This window comes from Aspergillus japonicus (genome assembly GCF_003184785.1).
Source record: "Aspergillus japonicus CBS 114.51 unplaced genomic scaffold BO86scaffold_90, whole genome shotgun sequence".
NCBI lineage: Eukaryota > Fungi > Ascomycota > Eurotiomycetes > Eurotiales > Aspergillaceae > Aspergillus > Aspergillus japonicus.
Window position 1 is genome coordinate 1 of NW_020291727.1, and position 27,169 is coordinate 27,169.

Sequence of the window (27,169 nt, forward strand, 5' to 3'; positions counted from 1 at the left end):
CACACACACACCCACTCCTTGCTGCTGGTTGGAATGCCTGAGATGGAACACGTGTACGAAGGCAGGTGTCGTTGCGTTTTGCTTATCCAGAGTTTGAGATTGTTTTAGCTGACAGGGTTATCCTAATTTTTTGATCCATGCCCTGCGTAGTTGGTCGTTTGCAGTTCGCAGTTGTAGTTCGTAGTTGTAGTTCGTAGTTGTAGTTCGTAGTTGTCCTGTTCAGAGTAAGCATACAGGCATCTGCATAAACTGAACTCTACACTCTGCATTGGCTCATCAGATGAACCTGGCTAGCGAATCCCCACCCCATGACTCGGGAGTCGGGACAGTCTAGGGCTGAACGTGACGGCGGCCAGGGGTATGTGGCTCGCTGGACCCATCCGCTGCAAGCACAGTACTACGAACAGCTGACTACGCTGCGGGCGCAAACTAGCTTCCAAATGCGCTGCGGCAATATTAGAGAAGCAGGCAAGCAGGCAGCGATTGCAGCCACCTGCGGACACAATTGTCTGGTGCATCAGCCCTTAGCACACCAGGATGCATTGCATAGCATGGCCGGTACACTGCATAGTCCCCAAAGTGGTAGGACTAGAGCCTGACCTAGCGGCTGGGGCGCATTGTTGCAGTGATCAAAACCGGCAACTGGTCAAGCACTGCAGCCCTCGGTATGCAACCTCCACCAAGACCGAGACATTCAGGCTGATTGATATCAATCCATGCCAGGGACCCACCGTAGATCCGTCCACCCCAAAACCCAATCATCCATGATCGGACACCTGCCGAAACACGATAGCCCAAAAGTAATCGGACCCCAAGATCAAACCACCTCCCAATTCCAAATACTCGGGCGCGAGAATGACAGCGGGCGAAGGGGAGGGAACGGTTAGCGTGAAACCTTGACTCTTATCGCGGGGGCACAACAGCGACACACTGGCGACCCATTGGCTGTGGGCGAGCTTCCCATCAAGCGTGACAAATCAGGGCAATCAGCGCAGTGAGACCCCAATTCGTATCATTCGTATTTGGAATATTGATTCTCCATCGTAATGCATGGTCATTCCGGTTGGAAAGTAAAAGTTGCCAAGTGACGCAAGTGAACCCCCTCCAAAGTCGTCTGCTGGAACCCCGCCATGTCGTCAATGAGTTGATCTGCCGAGAAACAACAAAGCCCCAACCCAACACGAGAGATGCTCCCTATAAGTAGTCCACCACGACCTCGCTGTCGTCTCAAAGGTCCTCATTGAGAACCTTGCTCGCCAACTAAATCACTTAATCCAATCACATCCATCCTCCAAAAATGCCTTTGACCGGTCACTGTCTGTGCAAGGCCGTCACCTACACCATCGAGGTGGAGGAGCCCGCCCTGGTCGGGTACGACCACTGCGACGATTGCCAGCGGCAAAGCGGCTCCACCTACTGTACGTCTCTATTTCTCCAAAAAAAAAAAAAAAAAAAAAAAAAATCAATCGAAGGGCATGCTAATTTCGACTCTTTGGATTGACAGCGCTGGTCGCCGTGGTGCCCAAGGACAAGCTCACGATCAACGGGCCGACCAAGAGCTGGGCGGGGCTGGGGTCGTCCGGGAAAGCCGTGCACCGCATCTTCTGCTCCGAGTGCGGCTCGCCCATCGCCCATGACCCGGATGCCGCCCCGGAGATCATCGCCATCAAGGCGGGCACGCTGGACACGGAGATCAAGAAGAAGCTCAAGCCGGTATGTCACGTTCACCGATAGTCACTGTCGACACAGAATCAGGAAGTTAGTTAGGTGGAATGGTCTGACGTAAGCAGGACACCGAGATCTGGACCGTCAGCAAGCTGCCTTTCTGCCAGGAGCACTTGGCCAAGCCGTTCAAGCACATGCCGGAGTAATGGATCGATGCGGGGTGTCTGATGATGATGATGATGATGATGATGGTGATGGGAAAAGTGAATAGCCTTGTTTCACCTAATTTGATGAATGGATATGTCACCAGAATGTGACCGATAGCCTTGTACTGTATTGTAGCTGTGCAACGATAAGTTAGCTACTACGTACTTCTAGTATGGAACATTAGCCCATACTCTCACTCAAACATGCTGACATGTGCATCAATGGTCACTATGCAAGATGGGCACATCTTCTGCTCTAATCAAGCATGCTGACATCGCGTCGCGAGAATTACCCCAAACGCCATAGATCCCATGTCCGTGCACTCAAAACATCAGGTGTCCCCATCCATCCCGCACCACTACCAAGCTCATGCGGTAGCTCTATATCCCCAGTGAATAAACTCCTCACCACCACCAACAACAACTCTACCCTCAATCTCCCGAACCCAATCACCAATCAAGCCCCAAATCTTCCAGAACTTCGCAGAATTACCATGAGGAAGGTCACGCCATCATGCGACCGCAGCCACCCCGCATCAGCACGGCTGACCAATCCGTCTGATTTATCAGCCATCAGCCAAGCCAATTCAATCTAATCTGATCAGCTATATAACCCTAACAACACCATAACCAACTTACTGGAATTATCATCCTCATCCCTCAGACTCCCCCCTCCACCCCCCCAAGCAAAATGGTCCAATACCTCCTCACCGGTGTAACCGGCGGCCTGGGCGCCCACGTGCTCGAGTACTTCCTCGCGCACGTCGACCCGTCGACCTACGCCGTCGCCTCGTCCAATCCAGCCAAAGCGGCCGAATTCACAGCCCAGGGCCTCGCCTTCCGGACGGTCAACTACGACGACCCGCGCACGCTGGCCACGGCCTTCGAGGAGGTGGAGAATCTGTTCTTCGTCAGCTCGAACACCTTCGACAACGAGCGGCGCCGGAGACAGCACCAGGATGTGGTGGATGCCGCGAAGCGGGCGGGGGTGAAGCATGTACGCGAGCCCTCCCTCCACACTTGTCCTTTTTGGGGGGGCCATATACATCTTCCCTTACCCCAACCCCCAACCCTCCCAGAAGAGATACTAATAGGAATAGATCTGGTACACCTCCCTCGCCTTCGGCGGCCACACCTCAACCTCGCAGGTCGCCGTGCAGCAAGCGCATTACATGACCGAGGAGATGCTCCGCGTGTACGCCACACCCCTGACCCTGACCCTCCCTTCTTCCTTCCCATTCCCCCCGTTACCCTTCACCACCCACCCACCTACCACCCCATACAATCCTAATGTACTGTATCCCCCCGGGCCCTAGATCCGGAATCCCCTACACCTCCATCCGCGAAGGTTTATACACGGAAGCCTTCCCCCTCTACTTCAACTGGTATCCCACCACGGAGACCATCGTCCTGCCGCAGCCCACCACACCATCCAGCACAGACCCAGCAAAGCTGGCCACCACCCAACGAATCACCTTCACCTCGCGCCAGGAACTCGGGCACGCCACCGCGCGCCTCCTCCTGCGGGGCGGGGCCAGCTATCGCGACCGGATCGTCGTGCTCAGCGCGCGGGAGACGCTGTCGTTCCGGGAGATGGTGGATCTGATCAATGAACACCACCATGACGGGAAGGAAAGGGTGAGGGTGGAGTTTGTTCCGGCCGCCGAATATGTGGCCCGGACTGCGGCGGCGGATGAGGGCGGCAAGGCGGCGGGGTTCTTTGCGGCGATGGTCTCGTGGCATGAGGGGATCGCCAGGGGGGAGGCGGTGGTCGAGGGGGATGGGTTGATGGCCGAGGTGCTGGGTCGGGAGCCGACGCGGGCGTCGGAGAGGATTCGGGAGTTGTTGCGCGAGGCCAGGGCAAAGGGGGGGTATACGTGGCATCAGAATTATGCTTAGTCCTTCCTGGTTTGCTCTTGGGGAGTGGGGTGAGTAGGCAATATGTTGTGTCGATTGGCTGTGCATCAGGAGGTACTGTACTGTTGCTGTACTGTATATGCAGATTAAAAAGCCACTGATCTCGAAGACCTAAATAAATGACCCAGACTTTTGACGTTTCCCAACCCAGATCCCAACCCAGCTCCAAACCCATGCAACCCATGCAATCCTTATAGTTACAAACATACAAACGTACATACATACAACCCCCCAAATCAAGCCCTAGACCCCTCCCCCAACACCTCCTCCTCCCCCCACTGCCCACTCTCCGTCCTCCCCCTCCTCATCCTCTCCTTCCGGACATCATGCTGCGGAAACCCCGTATGCCGCGTCTCATTCATCGTGACCACCCTCTCCCCGCCATGCCCAGCCCCCTCAACATCCTCCTGCTCCTCCTTCTCAAACTCCACCTCCTCATCCGCCCCAAACGTCGACTCGCGCATAAACGGACTCCGCCGGCGGATCTCGGGCCCCTTGAGGATCAACACCACCGGCACGACCGACAACGCCAGCCCGATGAACCCCAACAGAGACCCGGCCCAGCCAAACCCCAGGGTATCGAACAACTCATAACTGGCCAACGGCAGAAACGCCCCGAAGGTGTTCCGCCCCAAACTAGCCGCACTCAGCGCCGACGCCGCATACTTTTCGTAGGCATCCGTCAGATAGTTCACCACCGCCATATAAATCGAGTAAATCCCCAGGCCCGCCGCCGCGATACCGCACGTGGGCACGATCCAATGCACGAAGGGGAAACTCGCCCACCCGTACCAGAACAGCCCGCCGGCGAACAGCAGGCTCCCGATCACGCTGGTGTACAGCCGGGCTTCGGGGATGGGGCGGCCGGGGATCTCCTTGTTGCGCTTCGCCGACCGGAGGTACAGCATATCCTGGAGCGGGTTGATGGCCGTGCCGATCACGGCGCCCACCGAGATGGCCAGCTGGATCAGGCCCGTGGCCAGCGTGCCCCAGCCGTAGTTGGTCGAGTAGGTCTGCACCACCGAGCTGAAGAACAGGTACAGAATGCCCCAGGCGAAGCTGATCCACAACGTGAAGAAGATGACGACCGGCTCGGTGAGCAGCATGCGCGTGGGCCGCTCGAAGGAGATCTGCAGCAGCCGCCACACGCTCGTGTTGTCCAGTTCCGCTTCCGCGTAGATCGGCCGCCCCGTCTCCTTGCGGAGCTTCTTGGCCCGCCGTTTGAGGATCACGTCGGCGCGGGTCTCGTGGAGGATGAACCAGAAGATCGGGAGGAGGCCCGTGAGGTAGATGATTTGGATGTAGAAGATCCTGTTCCGTCCCGAAATCAGGGTTCGTTCACCAGATCAATGGAGGTGGAGGAGAAGAGAGGGGAGCTCACCATCGCCAAGGATCATCCTTGTGGATCTGCACAATCGCCGACCCGATAAACGGCCCCAGCGCAATGCCGATGACGCTGGTCAGCCCGAACAGCGACATGGGCAGACTGCGCGCCCGGTCCCCGTACCACACGTCGCTGATGCTGCCGCCCACGATGTTGATCGAGACCGAGGAGGCCCCGCCCCCGAAGAACCGCGTCACCACCAGCGTCGCGAAGTTCTGCGCGAACGCCGACGGGAACAGCGAGATGATCAGGATGATGTACGCCACGAAGTAGCCGGGCATCCGCCCGGACGACTCGGTCAGCGGCACGAAGATCAGCGGCCAGAACGCGGCGCCCATGTTCCACGAGCACGTCGCCCAGTACAGGTTCGGGAAGGGGGTGTTCTGCACGTGGAAGCGCGTCTCCATGTAGTCGTTGCCGGAGCCGTAGGAACCGGCGGGGATACCGGTGAGGATGGAGCTAGGAGGAGATCGCGTTAGGGTGGATCTGAGTGGATGAGATATAAGCCAGGGGTTCTTACATGAAGCACACCGTGACAGTTAAGACCCATTTATACGCTGGACTCCAGTTGAACCTATCCACGCCTGTCAGTCCTGCTTTCTCCCTCCGTCTATCTCCCGCACTTCTATCAAAGGCTGAACATACGGATTATCCGGATCATCCTTGCCATTCCAGGTGTGAAGCTCCAAATCCTCCTTGTCGCGCAACTCATTGCGACTGACCACCCCGACATGGCGATCGCGGTGGAAGAACGATCGCACCCTGTGCATTGGATTAGCATCACTAACCCAAAAATACCAGACACAACGCAGAGAGCAAACCACTCACCGCCCGAAAAACGAGTCATCAAAATCGTTGGTATGCGCCGTACTGGCCCGCCGCATGGACGGGCGTCTGTCCTCAGGAACAGCACTAGCACTCATGGTGAGGCAGCAGCAGCAGCAGCAGCAGCAACCACAGTAACAGCTAGAACGGATTTCTGCACACCGTAGAATTTTCTTCCTTTGTCCCTACACATTTTGTTATATACTTTCCACCCTTCCCACATATCGGACCCTGGTTCGGCAGCCCGGTGAAGGTCGGATGTCAAGGGATCGTTGTCGTCATGCAGCTGCATCCGGGCCGAGTGGAGAAAGCCGACCAGTACCGATAGGCAATTAATTGTGCGCATTGATTATGAAATCCAACGAAAAGTGGAAGCCAGTGACAAATTTTTTAAAAAAAAGTGAAAAAGGTCTCGACTGTGAGTTTTTGGTTGGGTTTTGGTGGAAGTGGAAGGAAGTGGAGTTGATCCAGAAGTGCAAAACAGCCGGTTTGAGGGTTTGAGGGTTTTCAGGGTTTGTTATGGACGATGACATCATGGGAGGGGAATCCATGAATGGATGACTTCATCCCCCGCTTTTCCCGCCAAGTTTGGCCCTAATCGGCCTTCAAGGTTTCTGTTTCGCTCTCTCGCTCTAGACACACTCGGTGACATCGTATATGCACTATGCAAGTAGTAAGCAGGTAAAGTACCATACGATTCACGACTCACGAGGGAGGAGAGCTACGTACAGTACACGTACCTCTTGGATCCATGCCCCTCCATGCCCCTCCAACCCCTCATCCCCTCCTCATCCCCTCCTCTCTCGTATTTATATCCCCTCCTTTTCCCCTGTTGCTCTTTTCCCAGAATCATTCAAATCCAACTCTTCCAAACTCAATTCCATTCATCCATCCATCCAAAACTCTCTCTCTCTCTTACCTTCGACCTCCTTACATAAATCAAACCCCCTCCACCACCACCAAAATGCCCATCCCCGTCCCCAGCGCCAACAGCCTCCAAGACCTCTTCAGCCTCAAGGGCAAGGTCGTGATCATCACCGGTGCCTCCGGCCCGCGCGGCATGGGCATCGAGGCCGCGCGCGGCTGCGCCGAGATGGGCGCCGACGTCGCCATCACCTACGCCTCGCGCCCGGAGGGCGGCGAGAAGAACGCCGCCGAGCTGTCCAAGACCTACGGCGTCAAGGCCAAGGCCTACAAGTGCGACGTGGGCAACTACGACAGCGTGCAGAAGCTGGTCGATGATGTGATCCAGGACTTCGGCAAGGTCGACGCCTTCATCGCCAACGCCGGCCGCACCGCCAACAGCGGCATCCTCGACGGCTCCGTCCAGGACTGGGAGGAGGTCATCCAGACCGACCTCAACGGCACCTTCCACTGCGCCAAGGCGATCGGCCCCCACTTCAAGAAGCAGGGCAAGGGCAGCTTCGTGATTACGTCGAGCATGTCCGGCCACATCGCCAACTTCCCCCAGGAGCAGACCTCCTACAACGTTGCCAAGGCCGGCTGCATCCACATGGCCAAGTCGCTGGCCAACGAGTGGCGTGACTTTGCCCGCGTCAACAGCATCTCCCCCGGTTACATCGACACCGGTCTCTCCGATTTCGTCGACAAGAAGGTCCAGGACCTGTGGATGTCCATGATCCCCATGGGCCGCAACGGTGATGCCAAGGAGTTGAAGGGTGCCTATGTCTACCTCGTCAGCGATGCGAGCTCGTACACGACTGGTGCCGATTTGTTGATTGACGGAGGTTACTGCGTGCGGTAAATGTATCCCTGGTGGATATAAATAGAGATACCTACCTAGCTTTTTTGATGAGGTTATAATGATAATGTCAGGAACGTTTCATGATGATTCGATTTTGCTTGCCAGTAGAAGTAGAGATCGAACTTCGGGGGGAAGAATGTACTCCACAGAGCCTAGCTAATCACTGGGGGCCAGTGCACAGAGGGATGAGATAGATTCTAGGCATCTCAGTGGTGCATTCGGCTGCAGGGTTCTGTTTCCGGTGTCTTCCGTCCGTGCTCCACTTTCTCTTTGGTGGGACAATGATCGTTGAAGTTATCGTATACGCTGCGAGTTCGTATCGAAGAACGCCTCTTTTCGGGTTCTTCGGTATATTGAACCAATTATGCATGGCCAAGTCACTGTCGTCGAGCTATACGTAGATACATCACGAACTGTTCGCGTAGACATGTACGACAAGACCCTCCACTTGAAAGGCCTCGTTACATCTTCCCTTTACCATTACCATTCTCCCCCCCGGATTCCGTCTCAGTTTCATCGACCACGTCCGCCACGTGCAGCACACGCGGCAAAGTGCGCGCCAGGCGCGGCGGGTCCAACACGCTCTTGGACTGCATGAAGATCTCGTCGATCTCTTCCAGCGACCGGCCGTTGGTCTCCGGGAAGAAGAAATACACCGTCGGCACGATCGCCGCATTCAGCACCGCGAAGATGATGTAGTACCGCCACGAGATGGTGTCGAAGCCCACCGGCGTCACCTCCGCTAATAAGAAATTGAATGTCCACACGGCTGCCGTCGACACCGCACTGATAGCGGCCCGCAGCTGCAGCGGCGCCACCTCGGTCGCGTACAAGAACGTGAGGCCGGAGTAGCCTACAGTGAAGATGAACTCGAAGACGAACAGAAATATCACGGCCACGACCAGCGCCGCTGTGTTGTTTGGCAGCGAAGTCGTGCCTGCCAGGATCGCCATCGACACCGACATCCCCGCTGCGCTCCACAGCATCAGCACGCGGCGGCCCAGCCTGTCGATCGTGAAGAAGGCCAAAAACCCGCCCAGCGGCTGCGTCAGGCACATGGCGGCGGCGAGAACACGTGACTGTAGCGCGCCTAATCCTAGATATTGCTGAAATATTGTCGTCGCGAAAAAGGTAATCAAGTTGATTCCACACATCTGCTGGAACATTTGACCTGTAGCCGCCAGTACCGCGCGGTGGAATAGGCGCTGTTCCCCCATGCTCAGAAGATCCTTCCAGGAACCAGATCCGGTCAGGGCCAGCGATCGTTCGATGTCGCGCACGGCCAGCGTGATCACGGCATCCTCCGGGTCGGCGTCCGCCAGCGCGGCCAGGATCACGCGGGCTTCCTCGGAGCGGCCGCGCTTGAGCAGCCACCGAGGTGACTCGGGCATCGCCATCACGAAGGCCATCACCATTAAGGACAGCACCACCTGGAGCGCCAGCGGGAACCGCCAGGACACCGAGCTCCCCGTCACGAAAAAGAAGCCAAAGTCAACCCAAAGCGAGATGGTGATACCCGCGCCGATGAAGATGCCATCCATCACCACGTGGGCGCCTCGTTTGCTGGGCTGGGAGATTTCAGCCTGCCACACCGGGACGGTGGCAACATAGCCGCCGGTGCCGAGTCCTAATACCAGCCGAGCGACGATGAACTGGGCCAAGCCGAACGAAGTCGCCATGAGAATGGCCCCAATCATGGACACGGCGGATGCGAGGAAGATGACCCGCCGGCGACCCAGGAGATCGCCCAGGTAAATGCATGACAGTGAACCGAAAATGCCTCCGACGGTGTAGAGGGCAATTACCGTCCCTATGGGCAGTTAAATCTCCGTCCTAAACAACGTGAAGAGCCAGATGAAAAGAATTACCCTGGATGGTCGAATTGTAGCTTTGCTGCGCACCCGTCGTGGTGAGCGTGTTCATCTGCGGAAATGTTCTGATGAACGACTCGAGGGTTAGCAAGCCGCCTGTGACGGCCTGGTTATAGCCATAACACACGAATGCCGGACAGACGACGAGCCACATTACGGCACGTTCCAATTGCGAGCCCCGCAGGCCAAAATAGGGCGACATGCTGGCACGTTGTATGGATGGGGCCCGAAGCGGCGAGGGAGCATCTAAAGGAGAATTATGTGCGATAATCACAACAGTCGGCCAGGATCCTGTCCGGCACCTAACAATGACTGTCTAATCGACTGAGCCTAAGCCATTGGGAACCCTTTTTTGTATAGATCCAGCTTGATCACTTTATAGAAAACCCTCCGATGTTCGCTGGTGGATGGCCGGTCATCGCCGGTGGCCGTGGCAAGACCCGCCGCATTGACCAGGTTTCCCCAGATTTCAGTTTCTTGGACAAGGCACGGCGCGAGTCGCCAGTACGGAAGAGGGAAAGACGCGAGAGAATGTAAGCGAGGCCCCGGGCGACGCCTCCCTCTTGACCCCACTGGATACTACAGGCGATCGTCGATGGCATTCCCCACTAGCCGGGATGGCTTCCATCGGACCCGGCCGATGGGGGGCAATGGACCTCGGGCCAGGGCCAACCCAGCCAGCAACGAGGAGGTGTGTGCAACTGCGATGCTACCTCACTCTCTCATTTGACCTTCCAAGACGGTCTGAGAGGGGGTTGAGGGGTTTCTTCGACGTTTGTTTGGGTGGGATGTATTTCCATCCCTGGCGAGGGTAAAGTCACAAGTCACATGTGGCAGAAGACCAGCCATCATGAAGGGTGAACACGAGAAATTCCATCGGGGCGGCAGTGCGTTGGCTCCGCTTATGAGGCCGTTTCAACGGATATTCTTGTCATATCATCGCAGTCAAGGGAAGATAAGACTTCGTGTGTAGCCGAAATGGCGGGCGGTTTCATATCGATACTATCAAACTTGGTCAGTGATTCTTGTAACCGGGACAGTAATGGGCAAGATAGATAAGATATAAGATAATGAGAGAATCATTGACAGGAGGGCTATTACCTCTTGACTGGGAAGTCGGCAAATTATCTATCAGAACAACTGCCTGGTGGAACCCCGTTTGTCGTGAGTATGACACATCGTGGTGACTGTTGCGATCCAGCCTGGGCCGGAAGTCCGGGACATTCGCAGTGCAGATCGGCTGGAGCGCGGTGGACTTTGGTTATTGTCTGTTATTGGCGAACGCTGTATAATTTGCGGACCATATGTAGCATATTTGGCTATTATGGCTGCTGCTCGGATTGTGAACGTAATCTGGAAAATGAGGATGGAAGGGTGTTGGAGAAGCCGGGGAGGAGGGGAGGAGGAGAGGAGGAGAGGAGGAGAGGGGATTGCAACCACACTGTGGTCATGTGACTGTGCGGATATCACCAACTGCGTGATCTCAGTTGCTCTCTATATCAACCTTGTAGACTTGGTACTGGTAATTGTATGCCCAGGTTTAACCGATCCCAATCATACCGATCCCTAAGTAAGAAGATCCGCCAACATATATTTATGCACTCGTGTCCTCCGCAGGACTTGATATCCCAGAATGACTACACATCATAACGTGAAAAGATGAATATCACTAGAGACGAGCTTTCTGCTTCTGAAATAAGGGTTAGATAGAGTACTATTGAGCAAGGTACCTCTCTTAAACGTGAGCGTGCACATATTGGTGTGATATTCGCAACACACCATGAAAGATTGACTGCTGGAGCTGGAAAGTTACATATATTGACAAGAGATAAGCCACAACACATCAACTGGGTCCCATAGCTCAGTTGGTTAGAGCGTAACGCTAATAACGTTAAAGTCGAGGGTTCGAGCCCCTCTGGGACCATTTCTTTTTGCTGTTTCATGTTCTTTCTTGTCTATCATCTTTTTGGTGGTGGGCAGGAATATCTGAAAATCCGATTATCTTATCGACTACATATGGAATGCCGATCTCGACCGCGGCATCCTTTGTAATTTGAGAAGGCCTGAGCAGGGTGCCCAACATTGAAAAGTTGAGAGGGTCGACCAGCAGCTTCTGACTCGTCTACTACCTAGTACATGTACCACGAGGAAGGATTCGAAATTCTCCGGGGGCATCTGCATCAAAATCTCCTAGAGGATGGGATGCGAGACGGACTGGAGCCTGTTTGTGGGTGTTCGGGTTTGCCTGCCCTTCGTCCATCCTCAATGCCACGATAGACACCCCAGGACCGTTTCAAACCTTACACAGGAACGGTCTGAAAGTAGCAATGAAGTCACTTGTCATCAAACTACATCAACCAATATAGGTGCACATACGTCTACCAAATCACTTAACCTTAATCTTGTCAACCACTTTCCCATCCGCAACCCTAGCAGTTACCTCCACCTTGCCCTTCACCGGATCAACTGCCTCCAACCGCACCACCGAACCCTCATCATTCCCACCGCCACCAGCCACCCCAATCTCAGCCACCACCGCGCTAACAAGCTCACGATCCTCCTCTTCCTCCAAAAAGCGGGTATCCGGCCTCCAGATGCCGTCCGCATACCGCTCCGTCAACTCCTCGATCTGTTCCTCCCTCCAACCGACCGGATATCTCGCCAGCTCGTACAGCAGTTTCCACTGCTCCTGATGAGGTTGCGTGATCGGGGTATATCCATATATGTAAATGGAAGTCCAATCCCACCATCGTTGCTGTTGAACATACGTGCCATCAACAGCAGTATCATCACCATCATCAATACTACTATCCGACAACTCCAATTCACATGCCCGCTTTGCACCTTCCTCACGCAGGCAGCGCAGCACCTTCGGGAAAGCACAGTATGCTTCTGCGGCTCGAGAAGGCGGACCCTGCCCGTCGTCGTAGACGACCTGTTCGTCTATAGCGGCCCGCTGTGCTGGACCCGGCTTATATGTGGCCAATTTCTCCATATGGGCTCGGCGACTGAGCTCGGCGGAGTGCAGGGCATGGTCGAGGACAGTAAAGCCACGAGGCTTGCTAGGGTCAAGATCATTCAGGCGCGATCGCAGGCCCAAAGAAAGAAGTAGAGTGGTAGTTCGGACTTTGCCGCGGATCACAGCGGCTATGAGACTATGTATCGCCCCCTGATTGGGGAGGAATAGTTTCTGGTAAGTCTCATGAATGTCCCCGGTGTCCCCCATCTTACTCTCTGTGGCGGATTTGCCAGAACAGATGTATTGCAGGGCAGCGGTGATCAGGTCGTAAGTGTCTTTATCATGAAGAACGGCATTATTGGCGATGGCGAAAAAAATATCTTTACCTTGATCCGTGAGAAGTGTTGGCGAGGCACCTTTGTGTAACAGGAAGAGACCGCGCCTAGCTGGATCGTCTTTGGTCTCGAGTGCGATCGACAAAGGAGTGGCGCCCCGGCGGGTCTGCGCGTTAAGGTCTGCTGGAGGATCGTGCTCAAGCAGGATCTCACACGCTTGTTCGAATTCGTCCTCGGGGTGATATGTTGTTGACAGAGAATGCAGGGGCGTGTCATTCTCAAATCTGTTCCGGATGTCTATGTCGGGCATGGCAGTGACAATCTGTCGGAGGGTAGGGATATATGAGCGTGGGTAGTCTAGCCGGGGGCCCACGATCGAGGCCCACGAGTGAAGTACTAAATCTTCCTGTCAAGTTTATGCGACAAACTACAAAGGAGCTGCCCAGAACATACCAGTGTCTCCCGCGGACAAGATTGATTCGTGAAGGTCTGCACCCACATCGAGCAGGGCGCTGACTATGCCACCATTCCAGACCCCCAGATCGACAGCAGCAGCAATGGGGGTGAGCGGTGGATATCCTGTGTCCTTAGCATTGACATCCGCCCCAGCATCTAACAAGAGACGAATTAGCTTGCTCGTATGATTGAGATATGTCTCACAGTTGCCGTGCCGGATCCATGCGTGCCAATGGTTGGGGAGGTAGCCATGTCGCTCAGGGAAGTATTTTGTCATGCTGTGAAGGGTGTTTCTCCCCATTGAGTCGATGAGCTTTCCATCAGCTCCACGGGTCACGAGAGTGTGAGCCACTTCGACATCACCAAACCACGCAGCCAGTGCAAGAGGCGTGGTTGCACTGTCACAGCCATGATATTTAGCATCTAAATTGGCACCTAGGTCGATGAGAGCATTCATCGCTGCTAGGTTGCGAAAAGCCGCAGCCCAATGCAGGGGCGTTCCATGAGGTAGTTCAAATGGGCTGCGTAGCGTCAGCAATGGCTAGAATAGAATAGCATAAGGCTTATGCAAACCCACTAATGCACCATCTGGATTCGTTCTGGAAATCCTCCACTATTCTCGCTGACAACGGGTCGGATGACAGCGTTGACATCAGCACCTGCTGCAACTAGCTGCTGTGCAGTCAAGTGGATAACTTCGTCCGGCAACATGAAGAGCCAATGCAACGGAGATAATCCAGTCGGCCGTGTTGTGCGAGACGCATCTGCCTTTCTTTGAAGAAGGTACTGAATTATACTTGCATGACCAGCCTGGCATGCTTTGTAAAGAGGAGTCTCTCCACTATCGTTCTCGACATCAACAGCTATGTCCGCTTCGTCAAGGAGTGATCGAACCGTATCAAGCTCTCCAATTGCAGCAGCTGCATGGAGGATGGTATTCCCCTTCTGATCAACTATCAACCCATGTTCCAGGTTCCATTTGACAGCCTTATGGGGACTGCGTGTGGCATCTACCACAGCCTGTTTTCCCAGGAAGGGATCTGCACATAATCCGCCATTGCGACGAAAAGTGCTCTTCGCCTGTTCCAGCTTCTCACTGGTAAGAGCGGACTGAGGAGCGAAAAGATATCCTTCAGCGACGGCTTGGAAAGCCCAATCTTCCAGCACCTTCGCCTCGAACTCGGGCGATTGGTCATGAGCAGCCATTACTTGAGCATAAACAGCCCTTGCTGGAGAGTAGCCACCTTTGGCGGCGTCAGTCACGTACGATAGAAGACGATTAAGATATGAGGGTTTGGCCCCTGTCACGGTCTGCGCCATTCCTAGTAGGACATCGCCCGGGGTTTCTGCCGACGCACCCTGCTTCGCCGCCATGTATTGTGCTTCCAGTTCGGCCAAAACGGACGGATCGAGTCGGTACCAGAACAATGGCCCTTTATTGTACATTGGATCCAGCGTACCAACATATGGAGCAGGTTCACTTCCGACCTTGGCAAGAGATAACCTATTCACTTAGAATCTTCCTCGAAAGAAGATATCAGGGATACACATACCAAGAAGCATACGCAGGAGTATCCGTCTTCAACAGCTGAGAAGTCGGTAGCGGTCGGTTCCTTGGATCTTCTGCGAGAAGCTTGAGAATCGCCTTACGAAGCTCCGTACGCAATGCAGAAGGAATATCTTCACGCTCATACAGCATTTCAGAGATCTCCTCGCTTGCATTTTCGGGGTCCTCGTCAAGATCGACCGGCTCTCCTCGATTGACAAACATGGATAGCACCGTCAGGCCAAAGCTGTATGCATCGAATCGAAACATCAGATCCGGCTTGAAAGGACAGAAGCGCGTCAAATCATCGCCGGCCACCTCGGGCGCCAGCCACACCGGCGTTCCACGATAGTCACTCATAGTAAGCCGAGCGTCGGGGGCCTCCAGATCGATACAGACCCCAAAGTCACTTAACTTAGCTCTAAAAGGCACTTTCTCGCTCTCCATGCCAAACACAAGCACGTTATCTGGCTTAAGATCACCATGCACTATATGCAGATGATGCAATGCCTCAATGCCATTCGCAACATCTAAGCTTAATTGATACTTGGCTTCGGACGAGCAGTCATTGTCAACTGCGAGGAAGTCCGTCAATGGCATCAAAGCGGCTTCCACGAAAAGAACCGGAACCGGCATATCGGCGAAGGGATAGTCATAGCCCCACGCGATCAGCCGAACAATATTGGGGTGACGCCGCAGAGCCGGATTGCAGAGGGCGAGTAGCTCTAGTCCGAGTGTGCGCAATTGAAGACGATACTCTGGGGTGTCTGCAAATCGCTGAGCGGCTTTTCGGGAAAGAGGCACGTTCACCCGCTTGATTACCAGACCCTCATTGCCGGTATAACCTTCATGCGACTTTTCCTTGAAGACAGTGAACTGGGAGCCAGAGCCGATCTTCGTTGCTCGCGTCGCCAGGTTGAGGGCCTTCAACAGTCGCGGTCCATGGATTCCAGTCTGGGACAATATTCCCGCAAATTGAGATACTGTGCTTAGAATAGCCGACTCTCCATTCCGGGTTGCAGTAATCGCCGCTTCCAAAAGGTCACTAGAATGAACCGACGACAGGCTCAGGCTATCGAGATCCAGGTCCAAATCCACAACATCATAGCTATCGGCAGTGCCGGAGGCCCAGTCCCTCAACGATGGAGAAAGGTCCCCATTATCCAAAGAGGATAGAAGGTCGAAAGACTCATCTTCCGACATGGTTGCGTATGCGAATGTCAGGGGATGTACTTTTGGACGCGCAAGGCGGGGGGAGGAAGTATTTGTTCTTCACTACCGGCCTCTAAACGAATCGGTGGCGGCGCTATGGATCTAGAGCTATATTAGCCCCTCACTATGCTTATTAGCCGGCATTTCTTCAGCCGCGTCTGACATTTATGACATCTTGCCAGCCCCCCACCCCCTCTCCTCTGTGCCGTCCGTGCTTTTATCATCCATCGCTCGCCCTCAATCAGTTGCAACGACCGAAGCGATCGCACCCAAAATGGATGTTTACGGCACAGCGGTAACGGCCATCACGCAGGCCTACCAGGTAACCGTTTTTATCCAAGGCGTTATCTCTGACATCAAGTCCTTCGATGAGGACCGGGCGGAAGTCCGCCTGAAGCTGAACGTGCAGCTCTCGACCCTGCTCTTTTTCCGTCGCATTTTTGTTCACCCTGATCATGGCCTGCTCCTGCCCGGAAAACTCGACCCTTTCATTGCACAAACCATCGAGGGCCTGCTCGTTCAAATGCGCAAGACATTGACCGAGTATGAGCTGGTGGCTGTCAAGTATGGCCTTGTGATAGGCGATGAAGAGGACAAAGGCTTGGAGAAACCCGAGCAAGTTAAAGAAACACTCCTGCAACGCATTAAGACCAAAGCCACGTCCCTGAAGCTGAAAGGCTATGATTGGTCGTTGTTCGACAAGAAACGGGTGCACAAGATACTTGAAGCCTATACCAACTGGTCGGCCGATTTGCGCAATTTGATGCAGCATCTGTCCCAGGATACACTGTCCCGGGTAGTGGATGAGAACGACCAGGGCCTCAAGACGACCGGGCTGGAGCCTGTAATCAAGCGGCGAAAATTGGTCGAAGCGCATGCTCCGGCCGACTTTCAAAGTTTGAAAGGCCAAGTCAGTGAGGAAGGTAACGTGTCGGGCGGCTTTCAGTTGGGACGCTGGACGCCACCCGGCTCGACATCCGGCACGACGGTGGTTATAGAATTTCATGAGTATGAAGGCACGTTAAAAGGCGGTGATCTCGAACCGGATGAGATTGAAGAGTTGAAAGAGCCCATTCGCAATCTAGCTTGGCTTTTAAAAAACAGCACCTTCAGTAGCCACAAGTCCTCCGAGGCTGAACCAGGGTTAGAGCCACCTCAGATTTATGCGATGGAGTGTTTAGGGTTCATCGACCAGCCGGAAGAGGAGCGCAACGTCTTCCTCTATAGCCTTCCAACTTCAGATGAGGTAGCTCAGCAACAAGACGCAGCAGCGACATCAAAACTCACCACCCTCCATAGCTTCATCAACGCTGTAGATCGGGAGAACAAGCGACCACTCAAACGGCCATCCTTGAATGATAGGTTCAGCATGGCGCACTGCCTCGCAGTGACCCTGCTAAATGTCCACGCCTCGAAGTGGGTTCACAAGAATGTCTGGAGCAAAGGAATCCTTTTGTTTTTGCAGACTCCAGCAGGCGTCCGCGCTTCGGGTCTTCAGGCGCACCGACTGTCAAGCACCCCAAAGTCCCAGAATCGAATACTCGCATACCTGAGTGACTGGGGCTACGCACGGTCTGAGCAACAGGGCACGGACATGCGTGGTGACTTCGAGCCCGAAGCGAACCTCTACCGTCATCCTGAACGGCAGGGAAAGCCCACCCGACAGTTCCAACGGCGCCATGACATCTACGCCTTGGGTGTAGTGTTGTTGGAAATTGGTCTTTGGGTGACATTGTCTCGACTGATGGAGTCTAAAATCCGCGACGCAGAAAAGACCGGACGACTACCAAGACCTAAAAAGGTCGCCTCCGATTTAACTGCGCTAGCCCAGCAGAATCTGCCAAAGGAGATGGGCGACGGTTATGCTCAGGCCACGATAAATTGTCTGACAGGAAATTTTCGCGACGGGGATGCAGAATTTGCCTTGGACTTTCAAGAGAAGGTGGTGAATGTGTTGGCTCAGGGAATAAAGCTGTGAAAAGTTCGTTGCGAAAGAATGTATTGGATTGACCTCGCTTGAAATGCCGTTCTGCTACCGATTTCTCTTTTCTAGTTTAGCCTTGACCTTCTGTTCGTAATGATCCTTCCACCGCGCAAGAACAGCTGCCCGCTGACCATCTGAAGCCAACTGAAGTTCTGCGATACCCTGGGCAATGCGTGATTTCACGACACAGCATCGTCGATTCTTGCCGTAAGAATTAGCAATGCTGCGATGAATTCCATTCAGGGGATATCCCAGCAAGCCCCATAGACCTATACACAACAGTCAGTGAGGCGCACGCCAGACCAGAGAAGCCATTCGAAGCCTACCCGCTTGAGGTTTGATCAACAGTCCTCCAATACCCTTGCCAACGCCGGATGCTAGACCGGAAGCACCCTGACTATCCCATCCTTGATGAGGTTGAGTCACGACGCCAGTGAGCCCGTCGTACCAGCTGTACACGAACTCCTGTGACACGTTAGCCATCTGTGACAAAGCGGTACCTCATACGGTGAGTCTAACCTGGCCAGCTGCGACGAACCCTGACTTGACTCCCGTGGCTATGGGTGCCTCTCTCACAGTTTGGTCGTGATAGAATCGAGGAGCATTGTGGAATGTATGGCACAATATGAATGTGACGCTCATTGGGATCTCAATGATCCAGTCCAATAATTGACGTCCAGTGTAGCCAGAATTGATGAGTACATTACTCACAGACGCCGTGCCACGGTTCATGGTCGGCATGTCCAGGGAGCTCTGGCTCGAGGATGATTTCAGCGAATTACTCGAAGGGACGATGGAGATGCCGGAGTCTGATCGTTGACGCGTCTCGGGCTTATCTGTCAGAGTTGTCGAGCGCGACGGGGTGACAGGCGCTTGCGTCGCGCAATAGCTCGAGAGACTATATCTCTCGGCGAATCTGATGGAACGCGACCGTGCGAAGTTTTGCACTAGTTGAACGGGCATCTCGACCAAGCCTGTGAAAAAGTTCGTGAGGGATCCAGCGAACATCTCAGCTCCAGGAAGACCTGGAACGCCCGGATCAAGGTTTGTATCGTATGATTTGATTCGAAGTCTGTTTAAGATGAGTCTACCGAAAACCATGGAAGTGCAAGAGAGCGTACAACTTGATGTTTTTTGGGTCTAGCTGCTTTGAGTGGACAAGAACTGCAGCAGCGAATGCACTGAGAAAAATGCTTGTGTGCTGCACTCGCCATACAGCCGGACGGTCAGGGCACAAAGCGCATCTCAACCTATTCAGGCTCAAATGCTTATGGAAGCTTTCCATTGCCGCTGCGGCACCTTGCTCGGCTTGTATCTTACAGCTCAAGACCTTTGCTTGCTCTTGAATCTCGGGTTCCATGCAGTGCCGAATTGCGCCCGCAAGCTTATCGGCTGTCAATAATTTAAAGGGGATTGGCGCAGGCCCAGCACCATTGGAGGCAACAAGCATCCCCCAGAAAGGTTGATCACCGAAGAATGGAACAATAACGGTGGGCCGGCCCAAGGCTAGCCCGGTTGCTGTCGTTCCTGCACCACCATGATGGACAACGCATGATACCCGGGAGAACAGCCAGTCGTGCGGACAATTGCCTAGGAAGTAGACATTCGGGTCATCAGCCTCGTCAGCACCGATATTACCCCAACCCTTGGATACTACTGCTCGCTGACCAGACATTCGAACGGCCTCGAGGATGGTCTGCGTCAGTGCTTCCGGGTCGTCGACAACAATGGATCCGAATCCGATGTAGATCGGTGGTGATCCAGCTTCGAGAAAATCGACTAGATCCTGAGGCGGCTCATACTTGTCGTCATGCGGCACAAAGGAGAACCCAACTACATCGATATGATCGAGCCAATCGTCAGGCTTCGGCAAGAGGGAAGGAGACCTAAACAACCCGTTGAATTCGAGCTCCCAACAAATAGATATCCTTCAGTTGTACGTACCACAGATATGTGAAAGGGATTCTCAGCCGAGAAAGAAGGCTGGGCGCACGCATAGAATCCAGCCGCTCCAGTCCCAACTCATGGCGGCGGAATTCGTTGATCAGGTCACCCACGCCTTGCCATATCACTGTTTCCGCTATCATGTACGACATTAGCTTTCCTACTGACGATTTGGTATTTGTTGAGCGAACTTTCGCCAGTGGATGTGGAAAGGCTTGCGTGGGCGACCATGGCATCCTGTGCTCCATGTAAGCATTTACCGACAAGGAAACAACCACCATAGAAATAGCCTACGTGAACATCAAATGAAGAGGAATCCCCATCTTCTCGGCACAATGAATGTGTGCAAAGCTCGGAGGGTTGGCGATAATAGCATCTGCGACGAATGGTGGCGCGCCGGTACACTCAGCCGGATTGAAGGGGTGAATGCCTTCCCCGGGTTCGAAACATGATCGCCAGCAGCCACCAAGAATCTCTCGGACATCCTTCCTCCGTCGACTGATGTCCCCCTGCGTGATCGCTTCAACCTTAGGGACCAAGTTGGGGTTCTTGACCATAAACGACATGAGCTGCGCCGGATCTCCTCCAATGTTGAAGAACTCCAAATCATGAGCGCGCACAAAGTCTCGAAATACTAGGTGTGTGGCTAATCGGACGCGATGACCGTGTTTCTGCAGTTCCTGTCCGAGCGCAATGAAAGGTTGCACGTCCCCACGAGACCCCACGACGTGTATGACCACATTCAGCCGGAGCGGAAACCGCGTGGCGCTATCTTCTGGCATCCACGGACGATGATGCTCAGCCTGGCGCCGTAGAACATCGAGGAAGCCCGCAAGGCGGGGACAGTTCTCCTGTAGGTCGACGAGCAAGCGTCCATCATCTAGGGATCATTCGTGAGATTAGCGACCGTACCGATGATTGGTGTCCGAAATCGAGAGTCATACCTGTAACTGCACTCTCTGCTAGGAGGCCCGGAATGAGGGCCTTGAGCGCCTTTGCCTCGCATAGTTGAGGATTGATCGTCTCAGTCATGGCTAGGAGTTGCTGCTGATCTGGAAGCTTGGGATGGGATGGTTTGAGTATCTCATGTCCAGACAGAAGAGGCCACCATGCTTGTCTGGCAGTCCTCACTTGACTTTGTTCCTGGCATTGTTCAGACAGCAGATGTGCATGACAAATTGCTTATTTGGATTCCTGGCTCTGTGGCGTCAGTGGTATTCGATCTCGATCTGGGCCGATCTGAGAGTCTCGTGCGACGGCCGAACCACGGTTCGTGCTCTATTTCCGACATGTTGATAACTTGATATATAATCATGTCCTAGGATCCTTGGTTGTCAACATGTCAGCACGGGGTACCCCCGCAAAATACCTTTCACACACGACGTCATCTTCTGTCCAAGCTGATGGGTCCTGGTTGAGTGGATCGAGAATCGAGAATGAGGCCTGGGGTCAAGCTGAGCTGTGAGCTCCGGCCCCCGGGGAGAGATGGCCGGCCGCAAGCGGTAAGAACAAAACGGGCGCCCGCGGGCCGCATATCCATTGGATAATGAGTCCCGTATTAGCTGTGCAGCAAGTTCTATCAGACAGGCAGAATTTGGTGGAGGTCTATATGCCTTTCCCTCTGCTATAGAGGCAAGTACTAATTCTAAGCTTCCTACCTACTTAGTTTATCTCATCTAGAACCCCCTATTCAGCTCTGACCCTAGTCACCGGTCCCCGATATTGATGCTTCGCATACAGCACATAATAGCCCACGGCCAAGAGCACCACCCCAGAGAAAATCACAATACTCCAATTCATATCCGCAGCATCGGGGTGATTGGTGAGAGGGAAGAAGCTGAATGTCAGGATAACAACCAGCACAAGGATCGAAACGGTGTCAATGAACGGCGTGGCGCGTCCAAGACTCCAACGTGCCGGAGGGAGGTAATCGCCTCTCCATCGTCTGAGACGCACACACGAAATCGAAATCAAGTATGAGGAAAGCAAGGCAGCTGTACCTAGTGACATGATGGCATTGAAAGCGACTGCGGAACCAATGTTGATGAGGGAGAGGAGGGTCACGATAACCATGCTGACGCATAGGGCGTTGAGAGGGACTTTGAGGGTCGGGTGAATCTGATTTTCTTATATTAGTCTTCAAACTTTTACGTTATCGCACTGGTCTGGGAACAAGCAGATTTTGATTCTAGTGGGGCAAAAAGAAGTTGTACCTTTGAGAAAAATCCAGCAAACGGCAGGCCTTGGTCACGGGCGAATGCGTAAATCTGTCGAGATGTCGTAGCGACGTTGCTGATGGCAGCACAAAACTGCATGATCATGATCACAACTGTCATCCCGGTGGCTGCGCAGGTCGAGCCAGTGGCGTTCCGGAAGACCTGGATGAAGGCGAATCCGGTCTGACTGGCCATGACTTCTTCAATATTGCCGAGACAGAACGCAAAGGTGATGATCATGATGAAGCCGGTGATCCCGTTCAGGATTAAGGTGCTAACCATGCTTATGGGGAGGACGCGGGAAGCATCTCGAATTTCTTCGGCTGGTGAGGTTTTAGTACTTGACCATAAAATTGAATCCAGTTCCAGTTCCTGACAAGGGGCAGGGGCCGTGGCTAGAGAACTTACACATGTGCACTGCAGAGTCGGGACCTAGATGAAACGATCGAATGAGTATGAAGGAGCAAGTGGTCTATTAAGATATCGACATACCGATAAGGGCATAGATTGGGCCTGTCAGCCCTACCAAGCACGCAAGCCCCATATTACCCCACGAGCCATTGTCCTCAAACGACCCAAAGACCTCCGAAGCAGGGGCCGTGGGCGACAACACCCACAGCGGAATCAAGATGCCGAAAAAGCCAAAACAATGCACGATCAGAATAATACCTTCAATAAAAGACAGCTTCTGGGCCAAAAGGGTATTGAACAATAGTGCCCCTAGAGCTGCTGCGATCACGATCAGCGTCACATGCCACGGTTGATAGACATAGCTGTCTGGGTAGTTGATCGCGAGTAAGCCAACCAACATGTTGGCGACAGTGTAGCAGCAGCCTGCGATTCCCGTATGCCAGCCCAAAACACACACCCAACCGGTGAGATAGCTGAGAAAGCGTTGCTTGCTGGGAGGTGCGAACTCTGAAACCCAATGATACTGCCCGCCAGACGTTGGAGCCCTGACGCGGTCAGCAACGATTCACATCCACTTGTATTGAATCACTTACATAGAGGCCATTTCAGCCATTGACAGAATCACGAAGCTGAAGCCTATCACTGCCCCGAGGTAGGTATAAATCATTCCTGCCTTTCCTCCATCTGTGAGGCCGTACGAAGCCCCACTGTCCGATCTAGTTAGTCAAGGGTGCAGTACATGCTACTGGACAAACATACAACAAGACGGCTTCCCAGGTACACATCAAAACTGCGCTGAACCCGACAACGGAAACAAGTCGAAAGTTTCGCTGATCAAGTTAGACTCCATTAGCAGGCTGCATTGACCAAGTTGGTATGCTCACATTCAATTCCTGTTCTCTGCCTACACGCCACATATCCTTTCGATCCTGTACCGTGCCATCTTTTCTCGTAGCCTTGGAGTTCTCATACTCTCCAGGGGATGAGTACGTGGAGAACTCTGGTGCCTTCTCCGTGGTATTCAACATTATGGCTGCATGCACTGGTGAGAGGATATGAGCCAAAGGTAGACCGCAGAGAAGAGCGCGCACTTGAAAAGAGGGGACCCCCCCTACTTAACGTGATCATCGCAGCACGGATTGCCCATGGGCCGGCTGGTCTGGACGTTTCATTGACGGATAAGATTAATATGCTGATATGGTCCATCAGCAGCTAAAAGTTAGGGTTGCGAATATAATTGATTGTGTGACCTCCGCGGGCCAATTTCCCAAAGTGCTTATCCCGCAGTATCCCTGCAAATGCAACGGCACTTATGCACACTAAAAACCCCGTCGCTATGTAGACTGACTGTGCCACAAATTTCGCTGCAGGAGGGCACTGCTCAGCACGATTCTGTAGATGGCATAATTAATTTCTTATATCCATCCCTGTTAGTCCGGTTTTAGATCAGACAATGGGGAGACGCACCCCGGTCTGCGCGAATTTCTTGTGACATATGTTCGACCGGCTCCAGTGGACAAGGATCGAAGACTTTCATTGAAACTGTTGTCTAATAGGGGAGGTGTCCAATCTCCGATTTTATTAAACGTGAGCCAGTTGTAAATTGACAGAAAGATCTCTGGCTTCTCTCAAACACAGATTGCCACTGCGACTACAGAAGTATGGACCAGTCGATATGCCACATGCAGCCTATGTGATCTCAGACACAGACCGTCGTGGTCTGGTGGTCGTTGTCGCCACTCTCTTCATGTCCTGGATGGTCCTGGTCAGTCTCTTCCGCATCTACATGCGCTTGACGATCATAGGGCCGTGGGGACTGGACGACTTGCTGGCAATATTCGCTGCTGTAAGTGTTGAATCATACCCCAGATACTGGAGGGGGCTATAGATCTGGGATATACTGAGACCTGGGTATGTGGGTAGATCTTGGGGATCGCTAATGTCGGGGTGACGATGGAAGGTGTCAACGAGGGACTAGGAAGCACAGAGAAACATCAAAGGGCATCTCAAACCGAAGTCGCTGAACAGGTATGTTTCACTTGATGGTTGATAACAGACTGAGGGCTCGTCGGCTGATTTCTTAACTCGTCTAGGACTTATATGCTGCGAATATACTGTTCCTCGCTGGCCATTGTGCAGCCAAACTTTCCGTTCTCTTTCTCTTGCAACGTCTGGGAAGGGAAAGATCATATCTGAGGGCGTGTCAGGGAGTGATGGTGGGAATTGTTCTGTGGGCGGTGGTATCGATTCTGATCGTTTCTTTGAAATGTCCATTTCGTCACCCGTGGCTCATCGGCCAGTGTGCGAGCATTGTAAGTCCTTGCTCTCTTTGTGAATGGCTTCCAAGTTGACGGCAGTCCTAGCTCCCTCGATGGCAAGCCATCACCGTCCTCGATGTCATAACCGAACTTTCGTTGCTTATCCTCAGTTTGTATCTTGTGTGGCCGATCCGTTTAACACGAATGCGCAAGGCTGGTGTTATCGGAGCGTTTGGGACGAGGATCGGGTAGGACTTCTGCACCTTTCAATATCTCCTGCCTCGTTCCAAATCAGCTTCTGACCTTCTGTCTTCTAGGATTGTTAATCTTTCCATCGTGCGGCAAACCACACTGAACACCATTGCACATACCAACGACCTCCTTCTCGACATCTCCGACGCAGTCATCCTGACTCAGGTTCTCTTGCATTGCAGTATCATGGCAGCAACATTGCCCTGTCTCAAACCTTTTGTTGTGGCCTTTAATACTGGTTGGGGTCAAGGCACAGTTGGGCAAGATGGTGGTAGCTATTACCATCAGCCCAGTACGGCGTCAGCGACTGGGGAAAGGTCTCATGCTGCTTCGGGGAAAGGAAGATCGGAGACCTCACGGCAGAAAACTCGGGACAGGGTGGCTGTGAATAGTTCGAGTCACCGGGACTCTCAAGAGTGGATCATTCAGGAGACACGAGAATGGTCGTTGCGGTATGAGACGATCGAGATGAAGCCAGTGGATTCGAGAAGATAAATGAATGGTGCTTTGGCTATGTATCGTCTGGTACGGCGGCTACCACCAAGAATCTCGTAATTAATGCCTGATGTGGTATGTGGGTCAGTAGTCATACTAGCGGTAACACTCGTAAGATATACTCTTTGCAGGCGATGTACAGTGCCTGGCTCCGTGATATAGTCTCGCTGCTGGAAAAAAAAAAGGAAAGAAAGAAATTAGCAGCTGGCGCAGTTGTAACTGTTTAACCATGATCTCTATAAGATATATGGACTTTGACGAGGGCTTTTCTAAAGTACTCTAGACTACTCGTGGCTTACACACCCATCATTTCACTCAAATACCCTACGATATGTCCCTCTCTCGAAGATCTATAGCAGGTAAGACGTGGGACAAATGACGACTCTCAAATCAGGATTCTAACAGATTCCACTTCTCAAGGAAGCCTGCAGCTTCTACATAGCGCGAGGATTACGCCATTCCAATGCCAGAAACCGATTGACAAGCGACCTCGCTCATCTCTGACGGCCAGTGGACGCTGCCGGAAAGAAGTCGCCCTTGCGACGCACGATCAACACCAAAGCTCCATTCAATACGCACTGTCAGTACTCTCAGCAACCTTCGTTCTCTCTTCGCCAGCCCCGTCTGACTGATTCGCGTCCAGGACCACCCTCGACCAAGTCACCAATTGGGCCCTCCAGGGCTCCTTGTGGCCCATGACCTTCGGCCTGGCGTGCTGTGCCGTGGAAATGATGCATGCGGCCGGTCCCCGTTACGACATAGAACGCCTGGGAATGCTGTTTAGAGCCTCCCCTCGACAGGCGGATCTCCTGATCGTAGCCGGTACGTTGACGAACAAGATGGCGCCAGCGTTCCGACAGGTCTACGATCAGATGCCCGAGCCACGATTCGTGATTAGTATGGGCAGCTGTGCGAATGGGGGTGGGTATTATCACTATAGTTACTCCGTGGTCCGGGGCTGCGATCGGATTGTGCCAGTGGATGTATATGTACCAGGATGTGAGTGCTGTCTTCCGCGAGCTAGAGGTTCCATGAAAGACTTGATGACTGATGAAATTATAGGCCCACCAACAGCCGAAGCTTTGCTATATGGAATTTCCTTGGTACAGAAGAAGATTCGGCATAGGAAAGTGACTCGGATGTGGTATAGACGTTGAGGTCTTGTCCGGTCTGACTCTAAAAACATGTATCTAGTTGAGATTGACAGATTGTTTCAAAGGAGTAAAAAAGACTTAGTCATCACAGTACCAGGTTTGAGTTCTTGCCAGAGTAAGGCTTCACTCCACCAATTTTCTCCTTGCTATCACCACCATACCAATGAGAACCGGTTGAGAAAGTAGACCTCATATAACACAGTTGCCTCATGAGTAGTCAAACAAGGAAGCAGAAGCAAAAGTCGCACCACGGTTGTCGTCGATGCAAACAACGAAGTGTCAAGGTCAGGCTTATAGCAGACCAGCCCAGGGGT

At 53.3% G+C, this 27,169-nt stretch overlaps 11 protein-coding genes and 1 non-coding gene across 12 annotated transcripts; 7 read left to right on the top strand and 5 right to left on the bottom strand.

The window, feature by feature from the left end:
* Positions 1–1,164: 1,164 nt before the first annotated feature.
* BO86DRAFT_393190 (GFA family protein) lies at positions 1,165–2,060 on the top strand. The gene is made up of 3 exons (XM_025672964.1): positions 1,165–1,418; positions 1,505–1,713; positions 1,791–2,060. The coding sequence occupies exons 1-3, from the start codon at positions 1,298–1,300 to the stop codon at positions 1,869–1,871; spliced, it is 411 nt and encodes a 136-aa protein (XP_025522624.1). The 5' UTR covers positions 1,165–1,297; the 3' UTR covers positions 1,872–2,060.
* Positions 2,061–2,534: 474 nt separating this feature from the next.
* Positions 2,535–3,770, top strand: BO86DRAFT_413636 (putative NmrA-like family protein; the record flags this gene model as incomplete). Its single annotated transcript, XM_025674764.1, has 3 exons — positions 2,535–2,868; positions 2,972–3,066; positions 3,188–3,770. The coding sequence occupies exons 1-3, from the start codon at positions 2,563–2,565 to the stop codon at positions 3,768–3,770; spliced, it is 984 nt and encodes a 327-aa protein (XP_025522625.1). The 5' UTR covers positions 2,535–2,562.
* Positions 3,771–4,024: 254 nt separating this feature from the next.
* On the bottom strand, positions 4,025–6,212 carry BO86DRAFT_442932 (putative MFS multidrug transporter; the record flags this gene model as incomplete). The annotated part of the gene is made up of 5 exons (XM_025676333.1): positions 6,001–6,212; positions 5,818–5,934; positions 5,693–5,746; positions 5,170–5,631; positions 4,025–5,099 (listed from the first exon to the last, which is right to left on the bottom strand). Exons 1-5 carry the CDS (start codon positions 6,093–6,095, stop codon positions 4,025–4,027), a joined length of 1,803 nt encoding a protein of 600 aa, XP_025522626.1. The 5' UTR covers positions 6,096–6,212.
* A 583-nt stretch (positions 6,213–6,795) lies between these two features.
* On the top strand, positions 6,796–7,849 carry BO86DRAFT_393192 (SDR family oxidoreductase). The gene has a single exon (XM_025672965.1). The coding sequence runs from the start codon at positions 6,962–6,964 to the stop codon at positions 7,760–7,762; it is 801 nt and encodes a 266-aa protein (XP_025522627.1). The 5' UTR covers positions 6,796–6,961; the 3' UTR covers positions 7,763–7,849.
* Positions 7,850–7,992: 143 nt separating this feature from the next.
* BO86DRAFT_245332 (putative MFS sugar transporter) lies at positions 7,993–9,919 on the bottom strand. The gene is made up of 2 exons (XM_025667123.1): positions 9,631–9,919; positions 7,993–9,572 (listed from the first exon to the last, which is right to left on the bottom strand). Exons 1-2 carry the CDS (start codon positions 9,833–9,835, stop codon positions 8,224–8,226), a joined length of 1,554 nt encoding a protein of 517 aa, XP_025522628.1. The 5' UTR covers positions 9,836–9,919; the 3' UTR covers positions 7,993–8,223.
* A 1,564-nt stretch (positions 9,920–11,483) lies between these two features.
* On the top strand, positions 11,484–11,557 carry BO86DRAFT_t296. Its single transcript has one exon. It is a non-coding gene; the product is annotated as a tRNA-Ile (tRNA).
* A 462-nt stretch (positions 11,558–12,019) lies between these two features.
* Positions 12,020–16,189, bottom strand: BO86DRAFT_459663 (ankyrin repeat protein; the record flags this gene model as incomplete). Its single annotated transcript, XM_025677371.1, has 4 exons — positions 14,937–16,189; positions 13,961–14,887; positions 13,381–13,904; positions 12,020–13,323 (listed from the first exon to the last, which is right to left on the bottom strand). Exons 1-4 carry the CDS (start codon positions 16,130–16,132, stop codon positions 12,020–12,022), a joined length of 3,951 nt encoding a protein of 1,316 aa, XP_025522629.1. The 5' UTR covers positions 16,133–16,189.
* Positions 16,190–16,327: 138 nt separating this feature from the next.
* On the top strand, positions 16,328–18,255 carry BO86DRAFT_393195 (uncharacterized protein). The gene has a single exon (XM_025672966.1). It carries the CDS (start codon positions 16,416–16,418, stop codon positions 18,117–18,119), a length of 1,704 nt encoding a protein of 567 aa, XP_025522630.1. The 5' UTR covers positions 16,328–16,415; the 3' UTR covers positions 18,120–18,255.
* Positions 18,174–21,101, bottom strand: BO86DRAFT_422907 (glycosyltransferase; the record flags this gene model as incomplete). The annotated part of the gene is made up of 7 exons (XM_025675376.1): positions 18,174–18,394; positions 18,452–18,590; positions 18,645–19,197; positions 19,247–20,011; positions 20,070–20,306; positions 20,364–20,949; positions 21,014–21,101. The coding sequence occupies 7 exons, from the start codon at positions 21,099–21,101 to the stop codon at positions 18,174–18,176; spliced, it is 2,589 nt and encodes an 862-aa protein (XP_025522631.1).
* Positions 21,102–21,623: 522 nt separating this feature from the next.
* BO86DRAFT_348749 (amino acid transporter) lies at positions 21,624–24,052 on the bottom strand. Its single transcript, XM_025669328.1, has 7 exons — positions 23,581–24,052; positions 23,456–23,526; positions 23,290–23,403; positions 22,778–23,241; positions 22,694–22,717; positions 22,283–22,608; positions 21,624–22,187 (listed from the first exon to the last, which is right to left on the bottom strand). The coding sequence occupies exons 1-7, from the start codon at positions 23,722–23,724 to the stop codon at positions 21,756–21,758; spliced, it is 1,575 nt and encodes a 524-aa protein (XP_025522632.1). The 5' UTR covers positions 23,725–24,052; the 3' UTR covers positions 21,624–21,755.
* Positions 24,053–24,371: 319 nt separating this feature from the next.
* Positions 24,372–25,966, top strand: BO86DRAFT_442962 (uncharacterized protein; the record flags this gene model as incomplete). Its single annotated transcript, XM_025676334.1, has 5 exons — positions 24,372–24,542; positions 24,620–24,712; positions 24,790–25,008; positions 25,060–25,202; positions 25,272–25,966. 5 exons carry the CDS (start codon positions 24,372–24,374, stop codon positions 25,699–25,701), a joined length of 1,056 nt encoding a protein of 351 aa, XP_025522633.1. The 3' UTR covers positions 25,702–25,966.
* A 1-nt stretch (position 25,967) lies between these two features.
* BO86DRAFT_245389 (NuoB/complex I 20 kDa subunit family protein) lies at positions 25,968–26,981 on the top strand. The gene is made up of 3 exons (XM_025667124.1): positions 25,968–26,060; positions 26,122–26,281; positions 26,345–26,981. Exons 1-3 carry the CDS (start codon positions 26,033–26,035, stop codon positions 26,856–26,858), a joined length of 702 nt encoding a protein of 233 aa, XP_025522634.1. The 5' UTR covers positions 25,968–26,032; the 3' UTR covers positions 26,859–26,981.
* The last annotated feature ends 188 nt before the right edge of the window (positions 26,982–27,169 follow it).